The sequence below is a fragment of the Leopardus geoffroyi genome, chromosome C1, assembly GCF_018350155.1.
Source record: "Leopardus geoffroyi isolate Oge1 chromosome C1, O.geoffroyi_Oge1_pat1.0, whole genome shotgun sequence".
NCBI lineage: Eukaryota > Metazoa > Chordata > Mammalia > Carnivora > Felidae > Leopardus > Leopardus geoffroyi.
In genome coordinates, this window is record NC_059328.1 from 33,139,327 (window position 1) to 33,154,805 (window position 15,479).

General features: G+C 45.9%; 1 protein-coding gene across 6 annotated transcripts in view; it reads left to right on the plus strand.

Moving 5' to 3' along the window:
* The first annotated feature begins 157 nt into the window (after nucleotides 1-157).
* RIMKLA (ribosomal modification protein rimK like family member A) overlaps nucleotides 158-15,479 on the plus strand; it is a 33,690-nt gene continuing 18,368 nt past the window's right edge. The window contains exons 1-3 of one of the 6 annotated variants that reach the window (XM_045476899.1): nucleotides 404-422; nucleotides 14,118-14,178; nucleotides 14,775-14,904. In XM_045476899.1, the coding sequence (XP_045332855.1) occupies nucleotides 14,868-14,904 (37 nt within the window). In that variant the 5' untranslated portion in view covers nucleotides 404-422; nucleotides 14,118-14,178; nucleotides 14,775-14,867. Of the gene's footprint in view, nucleotides 423-768; nucleotides 1,020-14,117; nucleotides 14,179-14,680; nucleotides 14,905-15,479 lie in introns of those variants that run through there. The other 5 variants (XM_045476903.1, XM_045476900.1, XM_045476902.1 and 2 more) reach the window with 5 other exon arrangements.

Here is a 15,479-nt window from a genome sequence, read left to right on the forward strand (position 1 = left end):
CCGCCTCTGCAGCTGGCCGCGCGGCCGGCCCGCGCCCGCCGCCGCGCGCTGATTGGCTGGCCCGGGCCGGCGGCGGCGCTGAGTGGCCGGGCAGATTCGCTGGGTCAGGGCTGCAGAGGCGCCTGGCGCACCGGCGGGAGCGGAGCCGCGGCTCGCGCTCGCCCGGGACGCCGGCCGCCCGCCCGCCCGCCAGCCCGAGCGAGCGGCCCGGGGCGTCGAGGGGGCCCGCGCCGCGCCGGGCGCCGCCGCCCTGGCCGCCATGTGCTCCCAGCTCTGGTTCCTGACGGACCGGCGCATCCGCGAGGACTACCCGCAGGTGCAGATCCTGCGCGCTCTCCGTCAGCGCTGCTCCGAACAGGACGTGCGCTTCCGGGCGGTGCTCATGGACCAGATCGCCGTCACCATCGTCGGCGGCCACCTCGGTGAGCGAGGCGGGCCCCGGGAGGGCGGGGAGGCGCGCCGGGGTCCCCGGGAGCCGGCCGGTGGGCGCGCGCACCCGGGCCTCCCCCAGCCAAGTCTCCTTCGGGCCCCGCAGACCAGCCGCCCTCCCCCGCGAGCCCTCCTAGGGTTGGAGAAAGCCCCTAACCTTGAGAGCTTCCTTTGACCACCACCATCTGCTCCGAGACCAAGATTTGAGAACGGAATTTCACGTACTTAGGGGACTTTGTTTTGGGAGGAACTCGAATTCACCTGAAGCCGTCTGGAGGTCCGAGGAAAATTTGCAAATTCCGCTCGCATCCATACCCTGTCAGTATAGCTTTATGGAAACCCTCAGTAAATTTACAAAATTGCCATTAAGATGAATGTTTTTAAAAGTTTTCTAGGAGCGTGTAAGCGTCAGTAATGCACTACATAGAATGTCATTCCCAGACTAGGAACCTACATAGGGGAAGAAATTTACGATTGGAGTCACCTCTTGAGTATGTAAGTGGGAGAGTGGACCGTTGATGGCTTCTCTTTAAACTCATCCTCCTTCCTAAAAGTGTTGAATTCTGATTCCAGAAACGCCAAGATTTCAGGTACAGACCATTCTGGCCTCAGATTTCTCTATGCTGTGTCCAAGAGACATTTTTTGGGTAAGACATGGTTATCATCTGTGACCCTGACCTCAAAAGGTTAAGTATGTTTTTAGATATTCTTAATTATCTTCAATACAAGCAGTCTCTGACAGGAATCCGTGGCTTAGGAACCTCCCTCTGGTTTGCAGTTTGAGTCGCTCCAGCCTCCACTCTGGAAGTAATCCAGCTACTTCAGGGGGATCAGATGTAGGGCTGGGGGTGAGGGGAATTGGGGCCCAGTTCAGGGTGCTTTTTGGGACACCATTCATAATATTTCAATCATTCCTGGTTAAATAAGCTCATAATTCGTTACTCTTCTTTAGCAGAGGAAAGGGATTCCAAATTCTGAACAGGATACTTACAGGCATTTTGAATGTGACCTGTGTAGAATGTATCTGTTCTAGATGCTTCATCCATAAATTTATCTAAACCCTTCATAAGTAATATCAGATTATATAGCCTGCTGGAGAAATATACTGTAAACATTAGATGTCACCCATTAATCTAAAGCAATGTGTCATCTATAAGGGGTACTGTCTCTCTATTCCTGATTTGTTAAAATGCTTAACAGTTAACGTAGAGTTAGATTCCTGAATAAGGGTTCTGCAAAGCTGAATTCTTACCACAGCTTTGCTACTAACAAGTATCTTGGCTTTACCTTGGCCAGGTCCCTTTATGTCTTTGAATCTCAGGTTTCTTGTTTATAAAACTAAGTGGTTCTTGCAGCTCTAAAATTCTTAAATGGAACAATCTGTTATATTTTACTGATCTAGATCTGGTGTACATTTTTCTACCCCCAAGGTCAATTTGTTTGCTCTTCATTTTATTTATTTATTTTGCAGCTTGTAAAGATGCCATTTTTGAGATATAGTTGTTGAAATTCCACATTATATTCCTGTTGTAAACCCATCACACATTCTGTGAAAGAGTAGGAAGTGCTGTTTTGTATCTAAAATCCCCTTTTAGGGGTGCCTGGCTAGCTCAGTTGGTAGAGTATGTGGCTCTTGATCTTGGAGTTGTGAATTTGAGCCCTATGTTGGACGTAGAGATTACTAAAATTTTTCTTAAAACATTTTAAAGAATTCATCCCAGAAAAAGAGAAAATTAAATTCTCGGTGCTGCCGAAAGCATTTAAACACTTCTGTTCAATGTCTTAAAAGTTTATAGGAATTTATGTGTGACTGTAGCTCAATCTATTCACAAACTAGGAGTTACTTCTTCTTACAGTAGAAGAAAATATAGTTATTTGCCTAGTTAAAGGAGAAACTGAAGACAGGTATTTTTTGAAGCAGTTTTAATCTTTTGCTAATTCAGAGATAGCCACACACAATTTATGTAATATAAAACAAACCTATCAGATAACTATTTCCTCTCTCCAAAGGAAGGGTGTGAAGGGTGATCTCATTTGCTTGTTCAGTGCTGTAGAGATGACTGGAATAGTGTCTTACAATAATAGGCACTCAATATATATTTTTGAGTGAATAAAGATATGCACTCTATTTCCCAGTTTCTTCTGTAGTCAAACTATAGAAAAGACTTGGTGATTGGCTGAGCCAAGTATTCTTCTGAAATGAACTCTAGAACTTACTGGCTTTGAAATACAGAAATAGTTACTGATATTAATGCCATTTCCCATTTGAAAATTATTGAGTGAGAGCTGGGGAAGCCTTTGGGATTGTCCATCCTGACCCTTTCGTTTTACAAATGGAGAACCACACACTCATATATGCTCAGTGCCACCCAGCTGGTCAGCAGCAGCGACAGTTAAAGACCTGGTCTGATTTCCAGCTGTGGATACGGAATAAGTCTGTGCTGGGGCATCCACAGCCTGTAGTACCTTTTCCTGTGGATGTGGAATTGAACTGAATTAAATTACATTGAGGCTAGAGCGTGACTTTTCAAAGCGATTTTAAAGTTTAGGAGTTTAATGCACCACCTTTACAAAGTCTTCATTCATACCATTGCTTCCTTCATTCCTTCTTCAGATTAGTGTAGGGGTTGATGCAGGAGTCAGTATGGGCAGGACCTCAGCCAATTACTTCAGTTCTTTCCTGAGCTTCCCCTGTGGAGGCTAGTGGGACCTTAGATCCAGAGGCAGAATTTCAGGTTATATTCAGACAAGAGATGAAAAGTTTAGGATTTAAAGATAGCAGTTATTTTAAACAAGATAATACAAGTAAGCTGAAAATGCCATGCAAATGCAAAGTTTTGTGATGAGTATTTTTTTTAGTGTTTATTTCTTTTTGAGAGAAAGAGAGAGAAAGAGAGTGTGCACAAGCGGGGGAGGGACAGAGAAAGAGGGAGAGACACAAAATTCAAAGCAGGCTCTGGGCTCCGGCTGTCAGCTCTGAGCCCGATGCAGGGCTCAAACCCATGAACCGTGAGATCATGACCAGAGCCGAAGTCGGATGCTTAATTGACTGAGCTGCCCAGGTGCCCCTGTGATGAGTATTTTTAACCAGTGATCTAGCTGCCCCAGCCTACCTTTGGATGGGGTGAGTGGGAATGGCCACTGGGAAGAGTGGAATGACCTTCAGGTGACTGAAGCAATCCTGTAGAAAACACTTTCCCTTTACCTTTCCGTGGGATGTAGCATCTCCGTTCCTTCTTAGAAACCACAAGTTCTTCATTCGTTCAACAAATATTTTTTAATTGTTCCTACCCACAGGCTAAGGTGGTAGTGCATGTGTCACCAAAATGCACATAGTAATAGTCAAAGCAAAATATGTGTAATGTTTGTTGTGTGCCAGGCAGCTGTTGAGGTTCTTTCTGCAAATTAACTCTCAAAAACGTCACTAGGGTGTCTGGCACACAGTACTGGCTGGCAGTGAGGATCAGTACTCAGGAATTCCAGTCTCAGCAAATTTGTTTCCTCTCTTCCACTCTGCCCCATGCATCACCTGCACTGACTTCCCCGTGCCCTGTGCACTCGATTCCCTCGGCCCAAGGTGCCCATCTGGTGCAGTTCCCCTCACATGGCACACTTTCTTTCTTTCTTTTTTTTTTTTAAGTTTATTTATTTATTTTGAGAGAGAGAATACATGTGAGTGAGGGAGGGGCTGGATGAAAGGGAGAAAGAATCCTGAGCAGGCTCCCTGCTCAGCATGGAGCCCAGCGTGGGGCTTGATCTCAAAAACCATGAGATCATAATCTGAGCCGACATCAAGAGGCAGATCCTTAACGGACAGAGCCACCCAGGAGCCCCTCATGTGGCACATTTATTCCTCCTCCATCCTCAGCTCCCATGATTCACCTCTGTACAGTCTTTCTTGAACTTCCTCCCCTCCCCTCCCCTCCCCTCCCCTCCCCTCCCCTCCCCTCAGGCAATCTCTTTCCCATTTGCTGCCAAGTAACATTGTGTATCTTTCTAAAATAGCATCCGTCATATTTTATTGTAATTTATCTATTTACAAAGTTTGTCTTCTCTTTGTCTCCCGAAACGACTGGGGATCCCTCAAATGTATGTTCCGAAGCTGGCCTCCATACATAGTAGGCCTCCAGTTAATGTTTGGGTGATTGAGTGAAGGACACGAGAAGCTAATTTGAAGCGTATGAGACTTCTACTGTAATTAGGTTCTGTTTGGGAGATCGTTTTTGGCCATGTAAATGTTTTTGTGATGAGCCATTCTATGAGGACAGAGCCACCAGTGTAAATTAAGTTCTTTGATCACCCACAGGTCTTTACAATGGCAGTTTATTGTCTCAAAAAACAAGTATAGTCACAAACTCAGGGATAGACATCGAGACCAAAAAGATGCACCTGACCTGGAAATGAGGGTGTGTGGCAGTTTGTCTCTTAGGAGCAGAATGACTCAGCATTCCTTGTCTTCCTTTCAGAGCTGAAACCTTGGTGGCCATATGGCAATTTCTAGGTCAGGTTCTTTAAGTTAAGGTGTTCTGGGATATTTTTCTTTGGTTCTTTGTTGTAATCAGCTGAGTAAAATGTAAGTGCTCGAGTGGGAGGAATCCGAACTGAATTTGATGAAATGGTCGTGTCGCAGCCTTCCAGAAGACGGCAGAGGCCTCCCAGACAAGGGATGGTCTCCCATTGCTGTGCAAGGAGGCCCTAGCAGGTAAGGGTACATACTTACCTGTGCATAGAGGTTGATCTTTGACCTCGCGCTCTGCCCAAAGCCTGGGCCTGACACTCTGTAATCTGAATAAGCTACCATACAGGACTAGTGGAAAAGTCTGAGAGTGGATGGAAGCATCTGCCATATACTGTTTCTAAGCCAACGTGAGCACTGAATGGATACGCCTTACCGCATGGGTCCACATTTATATCCGTGGGCCAACCTCGAGGACTGAGGATGGACTGGATGTGTACTTTATGATTCTAACGGTAGTTTTTAGGGATACCTCATGAACTGTGTTGGAAGGAATTCTAGAACCAATAGATTGGGGTCCTTAGTAGATCTCAAAGCCTTACTTACAGAGTTCTGAATCACCTATTGCTGTTACCGTAACAATTCCTCCAAATTTGTTAGGATTGCCTGGTGGAAGGGGTAGAGCCATCATCAGAGAGGTCCACGTAATCCCCATCCCTCCACACGTCCTTGTCACTCCTCTTATTAGCAGGGAGTCCAGTGACATCCAGGTATGTCAGTACTAGTCTCACCCCATTCCACCCTCTTCTCCAGTGGTTAGGTACGCCAACCTTACCCACTTTCCTGAGACATGTTACCTTATTATGGGTTTATATTGTTTTAACACATAACTACAACATGATCTGAAATGTTTAATCTAGTCCCATTTGATCCTTCACTCTTAAAAAGTAACTCAAGCGATGCCTGGGTGGCCTAGTTGGTTGAGTGTCCGACTTTGGCACAGGTCATGACCTCACAATTCATGGGTTCAAGCCCCACATTGGACTTTACACTGACAGTATGAACCTGCTTCATATTCTCTGTCGCCCCTCCCCCCTCACGCACTTGCGCGTTCTCTCTCTCTCAAAAATAAACATACATTAAAAAAATAAAAGTAATTCAAGAAGACCCCCCCACCATGAGAAAGTGATACATTTAAATTAGTTACTTTGCATTGAGGAACCAACAGGAATAATGGAATAACTATTTCTGTAACTGTTATTAATGCTTTCATATCTTTTATGTGCCTTCATCTTCACAACAGTCCTTCCCATTCACAACTGTTGCCTGCCCAGTCTGTGCCAGGCACTGTGCTAGGTACTGGAGATGTGATGGAGAGTAAGAACAATCTCCATCCTCATTGTTAGGATTTCGTTCATTCTTTTGGTCAACAAATACCTGTTGACTACCTACTATGTGTAAGGTATCATTCTAGGTACCAGAAAAAAACAGGAAGAAATCCCTGCCTTTCCAGGAAATTAGAGTCTAGATGGGAGAGATAGGATACAAACAAGATAAGTAAAATATATAGTATGTTGGTGAAAAGGGCTAAGAAGGAAAAAGCAGGGAAAGGGGATGGCATGTTTCTGGAGGCAGGAGAGGAGATGCAATTTTGGATAGGATGGAAGGGAGTTCCTCACCTAGGAGATGATGTTCAGCTAAAGACTTGAAGGAGGTGAGGAAACAAGCCATTTCGATATCTGGGATTAGAGTAGTTTAGGCAAGAGGGAGTAGCAAAGCAATCAGTGTGGCCAGAGCAGAGTGCGCCAAGGAGCAGGCCCTGGGAGAGGAGGTCAGAGAAGTGGAGAGTGAGGGGAGAAGAGCCAATATATCGGGCCTTGTGGGTCATGGAAGGACTTTGTATTTTACTCTGGATGAACTGGGAATCCATTGAAGGGTTTTTTTTTTTTTTTAATTTTTTTTTTTTTTCAACGTTTATTTATTTTTGGGACAGAGAGAGACAGAGCATGAACGGGGGAGGGGCAGAGAGAGAGGGAGACACAGAATCGGAAACAGGCTCCAGGCTCTGAGCCATCAGCCCAGAGCCCGACGCGGGGCCGAACTCACGGACCGCGAGATCGTGACCTGGCTGAAGTCGGACGCTCAACCGACTGCGCCACCCAGGCGCCCCATTGAAGGGTTTTGAGCAGAGGGTGACATGACCTGCCTTATGGTCACAGGGTCACTCTGGTCACAGTGTTGAGAACAGACTGATGGTACCAAGGGCAGAAGCAGGGAGATTGCTGAGGTCATTGCTACAATCCGGGTGAGAGATGACGATTGTTGGACTAGAATGATTTCAGGGGCGGAGGTGCAAAGTAACTGGATTTGGGGTAGATTTTGAAGACAGAGTTGTCAGGATTTGCCTACTGGATCAGATGTTGGATGTTCAGTAAAGACTAGTCAAGGAGGACTCCAATGTGTCTGTCCTGAGCAGCTAGAAGAATAAAGTTTGCCATTTACCCACCTGGAAAGGATGTAGGAGTAGGTTTGAGCAGGGGGTGAGGATCAGGACCAAGACTGAGATGCCCATTAGACATCCAAGTGAAAATGTCAAGTAGGCGGTCTGTTATATCAGTTGGGATAAAGGGGAAAGCCCTGGCCCGAAGATATCAAAAATAGAAGCATCTCCACATACCTATCAAGGGAGTGACTTCATAGAAAAGAGAAGAGGTCCAAGGACTGGGCTCTGGGGCACTCCAGTTAGTGGTTGGGGAGATGAGGAGCAGCCAGGAAGGAAACCTAAGTATAAGGGATGAAGAAATCCAGGAGAGAGGAATGTCCTGGAAGCAGAGTGGAGAAAAGTATTTAAAGAAGGAAGACGTGATCAGACTGTGTCAGATTTTGCTGATCAGGTTAGATGAGTGAGAATGGACCATTGGATTTAGCAACATGGAGTTAGCATTAGTGTCCCTGATAAGAGAAGCTTCATGAAATAATGGAAAACAATGAATATACACACTGTCTTAGGAGTTTTGTTATAAAGGGAAGGTGAAAAATGAGTTAGTAGCCTACTATGAACTGAACTGTTTCTCCCCCGAATTTTTTTTCTCTCTCTCTCTCTGCCTTCTGATGATACAGCAAGAAGGCAGCTATCTGCAAGCTAGGAACAGGGCCCTCACCAGAACCCAGTCGTGCTGGCACCCTGATGTCAGATTTCCAGTCTCCAGAACTGTGAGAAATATATGTCTGTTGGTTAAGCCCCCCAGTCTGTGGTATTTTGTTGTAATAGCCTAGCTGACTAAGACCTTGCTCAAAGGGGAGATGGGTTTGAGAGTCTTTCCTTAAGACAGAAAAAACAGTGTGTTACATGCTGGTGTGAATGATCCAGTAGAGAGAGAGAAATTGGTGATGCAGGGGAGGTGGATTGCTGGAGCAATGCTTTATAAGTGAGAAGGAGGGATTGGGATCTGTTATATATTTCAAGGAATTGGTCTAAGCTGGGAGCAAAGATGCTTCAGCCATTGCAAGAGGGAAGATAACCTACATGGCCCAGGTGCCAGTAGATGGATAGATGTGCTTGTGGGAGCTTATAGGGAAGTTCCTTTCTGATTGCTTCAGTTTCTCTCATTGAAATAAGAAGGAGGGAGAAAGTAGCAAGAAGAGAAAGTGAAATCGTTCTTTAGGGTCAGGGAGAGTGAATGGACCAGGGAAATAGGGTGCTTGCCAGGCAGCAGTAAGAATGCCCTTGAGACCAGTCGGCAGGTTTTTGTATTTTTTTCTTCATGTTCCACTGCACAGGAGGGAACACGAAGTAGGCAGAGTTGGATTGGTCTAACCAGGGATGTGGTTCAGCCAAGCAAAAACTAGGTGCAAGATCTGAGGATGTACCGTAGATTTGAAGATGCATGCTATGGTGCTTTCCTATGAAATTTAAATAGGTTAAGGCAGGAAGTGAGGGTCTGAAGCGAGGGGCAGTGAAAAACAGGGATCTACACATGGTAGTTCCTAGGGTCAAAGTGGGGTCAAAGTTTGGCTGGAGTTGGGGGTACTAGAGAGAGTAAGCTGGAAAGATAGGAGACGGTGTTTGGAGACTGGAATTATGATTGCATCAAGTCTAGAATGTAACCCGGAGTGGTGACTGAGTTGGGGTGGTGGACAGACAGCATCCTTGGAGGAAATGAGGTCAGGAAACAGAGGTGTGGGCATCAGAAGAATTCTGCACAGGGGTACTGAAATCAGCATTAGCTGTGGCAGTGTTGAGGGGTCAATGAGTCAGGAGCTAAAGCTTCAGAGACAGAGGTGGGTGACTGGGGTCCCTGGATGGCCTGTACAAGTGGAGTGCTGTGCAGTCTGATGAGAGCTGAGCTGGGAGTTTTAGGGGAGAGAGAGGAGGAAGGTCTGGAAGCCACAACAAGGAGCGCATCTCTCCCACTGGCAGGTTCGGGAATCCCAGGTGCCAGGAAGAGAGCACAACCACAACTGGGAAGGACCGTTAGGGAAGCGGGTCAACTGGGGAGAGTCGGGGGTGAGCCACACTCAGGAAAAGAGGGTGAAGGGAACACTCACTATAAAGGTTGAGGATGGGGGATTTGCTGCCCATTGAGTCCCAGAGGACACCGCGAGGTGGAAAGGGGTGGAAGATGGGAGTAGAAAAGACAATGTCAGAGCCAGGTGGGGATTAGCATCTAGGGAGATGAGGTGGCCTCGGAGACTGGAGTCTTGGGTGACTGATGTGAAAGGGATAAAGGGCTTGAGGAGATTTGTCTTCGTGGTTGCAAGGAGGCTCGTTATGGTGAGGTAGGGGTGGGGAGGGTTTGGGAGAGGGCAGGTTGGTTTCCTGGGACCCTTCCATTTTACGGATGAGGAAACCGACACCCACAGAGACTTGTGTCTTGCCAAGTTGTTGAATGACAACGAGGCATTTTTTTTAAGTTTTATATATTTATTTTGAGAGAGAGAACGTGTGCATGCTTGTGCACAAGTGGGGAGGGGCAGAGGGAGAGAGAGAGAATCACAAGCAGGCTCCACGCTGTCAGCACAGAGCCCAACACGGGGCTTGATCTCACGAACTCCAAGATCATGACCTGAGCCGAAATTAAGAGTTAGGCACTTAACTTAACCTACTGAGCCACCCAGGTGCCCCTAAATGACAAGGAATTGAATCACGTCTCTGACTTGGAGACCAGCACTTTATCTCCATCATAATGGCCTTTCATCTCAAGTTGTCTTAACTTCTTCCAGTGCTTTTGCAAATACGTTCACCCTGGGATATCCCTGAACTCAGTGCTTGTAAGATGCCAGACCTTGACCATAGATTTCTTTCTGAGAGGTGAACGTGCATTTATTAGTTTCACACATTTTTTCTGAGCCCAAAGGCACCATGAGTCAACATCTCCTTTCCGAAACTTTCCTTGATTCTCTCTCAGAGATTATCACTAACCGCTCCCTCCTCATTCACTGTCACTGTGCCCTGACATATATACCTGTTCGACCACTTGTGTTATAATCAGTCACCTCCTGTCCCCACCCACTACCCAAACCAGACTGAGAACTCTTCCTAACACCCAGGTACTCTGTACAGAGCATCGACAGCATTAACCACAATTGTGTGTTGTCTTTCTTCTTAAATTCCAGGGATATCATCTGTTTCACCCACACCCCTCTACCCCCGTGCCCAGCCCTTAAGATGGTGCCTGTTCCTTAGCTGTGAGTGGCCCTCCAGTGTCCCTGTTGCCCTCCCATTTGATGGCACTGGGGCCCCACTTCTAACCATCAACACTCGAATCTCTGAGGGCTCTCTCCGATCCCAAGAGGCCACTTGGCCCATACATGCAAGGCAAGCCAGAAGGGCCAGGAAATTAATACCACGTCCCCGGAGCAGCTTTCAACCAAAGACTGAGTTGGTGCACAAAAATTGTCGATTGCCAACTCCGTCACCCCTCACGTGGGATAACTGAGGCGTGTGCACTAAACTATTTCTTACTGTTACGCAGCAGGATTAAGCCCTGGTTGCCAAGGCGGTCCCTCACTTAATAACACACCCTCTATTTGCCACATTCCCTTCTCTCCTCTCGCACCCGTGTTTCCTGAAATTACCATCCTAATAATAAACTTCTTGCACTTGTCTTGGGAGCGCTTCTGGGGACACCCAAACTAACAGTGGACTCAGCCCAGAGTAGCTGCTAAATAGATAATTGCTGAATGGATGTGTTGAGTGACAGACTGAATGTTTACGTTGTGTCTGTATGTCCCTAAGGAGACTAAGCTCCTCATAGACAAAGATCACCTGGTTCAGCTTGGTATTCCTGCTTCATAGTGTGTCTGACTCACCCCAACAGTTCACTAAAGGTTGAACTGAATTAAATGACCTGAAAATAGCAATTGGTGGAGAACAAAAGCAGCCGCTTAATGACTGTGGGTTTTAATGAGGTGGAGGTAAGACCTCTTTGGGCCTTGTGACAAAGAACTTTAAAAGGGAAGGAGTGGCGATAGCACCTCCTTAAAAATAAAAATAACTTCCTTCTGAGAAATAGCTTCCTTATGGGGGGGGGGGGGGTGCGGGTGGAGGCTAGAAACACGCAGGGAAAGCCTGGAACATCATCGAGAGGGGCCAGGTCATGTTTCAAATGACACATCTTCCTTATAACACGATGAGATCATGTGAAGCGCTCCGTGGATCATCCACTTACTTTACTTCTACTGTCGATTCCATTCTGACAACTTTCAGAGCTTCACTACCAGCCACTGTTACACAATCCAGAGTCTCGGTGGCTCAGTCTGTTAAGTATCCGACTCTTGATTTCGGCTCAGGTCATGATCTTGAGGTTCATGAATTTGAGCCCCACATTGGGCTTTATGCTGACGGTGCGGAGCCTGCTTGGAATCTCTTGCCTCCCTCTCTTTCTGCCCCTCCCCCGCTCTTTCTCAAAAATAAACATTAAAAAATATATATATATATGTATGTATATGTGTATATATATATGTGTGTGTATATAGGGGTCCCGAAAGCTGCCGTAGGTGAGGTCCTTGCTTGCCATCATCCTATAGTGTCCTGTGATTTTCTTATCTCCGCTGCTTGCTTTGTACATGAAGGTTTTTTTTCTAGTGCACTACAAACCAGTTTACTTTTTTTTTTTAATGTTTACTTATTTTTGAGAGAGAGAGAGAGTGTGAATGAGGGAGGAAGAGAGACAGAGGGAGACCCAGAATCTGCAGTAGCCTCCAGGCTCTGAGCTGTCAGCACAGAGCCTGACGCAGGGCTTAAACTCACAGACCACAAGATTATGCCCTGAGCTGAAGTCGGACGCTTAACTGACTGAGCCACCCAGGCACCCCTAAAACCAGTTTACTTTTGAAGCTTTCTCTCATGAAGCCAAGGATGTGTGCGTCTGTGCGCATAGGGTGGGAGGTAACCCATTATGCATCAGTCAATGTGGAGACTTTTAAAGTCAGATCTGGGCGCCTGAGTGGCTCAGTTGCTTAAGCATCAGACTTCGGCTCGGGTCATGAGCTTGCAGTTCATGGTTTGAGCCCCACGTCGGGCTCTGTGCTGACAGCTCGGAGCCTGGAGCCTGCTTCAGGTTCTATGTCTCCCTCTCTCTCTGCCCCTCCCCTGCTCGCGCTCTGTCTCTTTCTCAAAAATAAACATTAAAAAAATTAAAAAAAATAAAGTCAGATCTAAGGCAGGGATCCATATGACAAGAAATCTTTTGTTTATTTATTTATTTTTAATTTTTTTTAAGTAATCTCTATATCCAGTATGGGTCTCAAACTCACAACCCGGAGATCAAGAGCCACACACTCTGCTAACTGAGGCAGCCAGGCGCCCCAAGGAATTTTTCCTTTAAATGAGATAATATATGTGAAAGTTCTTAGCAAAGTACCTAAAATACAACAGATGCCCACTAAAAACGCTAGCCAGATTCAGATCTGAGTGGCCTCACCTCTGACTATCTGTGCTTCTGTTTCCCTCTATTGATGTGAATGGTTGAGAATGGTTTTTAATATTTAGAGCTCTACTTTCCAAGAATGATTTACTTCTTTCTAAACCGATTTCTCTGTATTATACAGTACATGTCTTTGCTGTTGTACATATAAATGCAAAAGTCTAGTTTTGATTAACTTAATTGAACCTGATATGTGAGTTAGAAAAAAGCAGGCTCAGTTCTTTGGAAAAAGTTATCCCATTTTTCTATCCTGTTTTTAATGCAGTAAAATATTTCTGAATGTAAATAACAGACTTCAAAAGGAAATCAGAATATAATAACCCATGAAAATAGATTATTCTTTTTAGAAGTAATATGAAGAAAACATAGTTATGGCTTTAAATGGTTGATTTAGATCAGATTGGCTGTTGACCACTGTACTAACTAGTTTGGGGTCTGATCTTTTTCACTGTCTTACTGACCTGTTTGGGGACAGAATGATATACTTTTAAAAAAAAAAGTGGTTTGAGGCTGAACAGTAAATTTCAAGCCCAATGTAGGAGTCTGAGAGAGTCTGAATATTCCAGAAACAGTTCTGCTCCCTTCCTCCTGCCCTGTTACCCAAGTCAAGGTGATGCCCAAAAGCACTGGGGCACTTAGTCACATGAAATCCCTTGTTATTTGTTATTTGAGGGCAGGAGCCTCTCATTGCTGAGCGCTTTCCGTCTATCTACAGGCCGCCAAGCAGAGCCCTGCCCTCCCTGATGTCCTGCATCAGCTCTTTATTCCCTTGGCCTGAGGCCTTTGGATTGCAGTGGAAATGTTAAGGACTCTGGGAAAGGTGACACATTTAGGCTGCATCCTGTATTAAGTGTATCAGTTCCTTTCCTGAGAGCAGATATTTGAATGGGGAGAGGGGAAGCCATTTCTGAGTGGTTCAAGGTCTCAGAGTTCAGCAGCAGGTTTGCCAAGAGCCAGCCTTAAACTCAGGTTGTTCTTGGCCACGGTCGTGTGGAACTGCTGTTCGCAGTGAAGCCATGGGCCAGCAGCAGCCTCTTGTCTACTACTTCTAGAACCGACGATTTCTTTAGGTTTAGACGACAAAGAGAACAGGAATGACCGGGGCAAGGGAAGATGCCCACAGCAAATATCGCTGGAGCTGTGGGCGGAGGCGGAGCTGGGTGTGCACATGTAATTCCTTAACCTGTCCCACCCCTCTCGGCACAGAGCTGGAAGCAGGCACGGCCAGAGACCACACCTGTCTAACTGCTTGGTAGAGTCTTTTCGGCTACACTTAACCCCCTTCCATTCTTCATTTATTGAAGGCTCCAGTTGGAATGAGCCAGGCCCAAAGATTTACCTTTGGGGAAGAGAGATGAAGTTCTGGTAAGATTTCCTAGGTGTACGTGACTCTGCTTGAGGCCGCGCTGTCTCCGTCCACGTGTGGTTGATATTTCCAGAAACGATTGAATTCTTTTCTTCCCATTTAGAAGCTTCACTGTTCATGTGTGGCCTCGTGTTGGGATTTAAAAGCCAGACGGTTCTGCTGCTTCTCGTTTCTCTAGGTCACTTTTCTGTTGCAAAGCCATTTTCCTCCCCAGCGGGCACGAAGCTGCATAAGTTGTCCTCGCTGGCTTCATCGAATGTGCAGTGATGATGCCAGCGCCTCACGTGTGTATGGCACTATATGGTTTTCAAAGCATTTTTGCTCATATTAGCTCCTCGTGTGATGTCGTCTCAGGCTGTTGCTTTTGCCCTGCGTGTTTACTCCCCATTTTCAGCAACATGAATACTTTTCTTTCTTTCTTCTATCAGTTTTGAGGGTGCTATACGGGGTTTGCTCTTTTTTTTTTCTTCTTCTCCTTTTATGTTATTTTCCCCAATGGCTGTAAGTGGCAAAAGGAAAAAGCCTGTATAAATGATACTGTTTTCTGACGGCAAAGGGAAGATAACCTAAATGCTCTTTATAAATCATCCCTGAGAATTCTGTTCTAGTTCCTCGGGTTCACGCTATCCGCAGAAGTACTAAAAACAATTTATCTCCGTGATTACGCCGACCCCCTTTTGTTGCGTTGATGAAACATCTTCTAGAACGCGGGGGAAACTATGCAGGTTAGATCCATGTAGTCGTTTTGTGGTTTTGGTTTCTTTGCTTGTTTACTTTTGTTTTGCTCTGAGTTTTTGTATTGAGATTCTTCATCCCCCCCAGTGGAGAAATAGTGATTTCATGAGCATCTTTTGTGTTCTCCGAATTCTGTGGTTGTATAGCGTGTCACTTATGAAATAGAAGGCACTTGGGTTAAAGCCTATAAGATGGTTCTGACACTGTTTAAATTTTAGATTTAAACACTGTGTTTAGATTTTCTTTAGAGCCTGGTAGAGACTCCTTTAAGGTTCACGAAGGCTGACCAAGTAATTCCCTGAACTCACTCCTCATTGCCCCACCCATCCCATTTCCTGCCTCTGTGGTTCCAAACCTATTTCCCTGGGGCCTCTCAACAATTCAGCAACCATCAAGTGCCTATCGTGCACCAGGCACTGTTCTAAGGGCTGGGGATACAGGAGTGAACAGACAGACAAAATAATGCTCATGGATAGCTCTATCTCTTGGGGCTAGAGAAGACAAACCAAATTGTGTCTCCTGCATGAAAGCCCTGCAGATCCATGAAGACTCAACTGCTGATCCT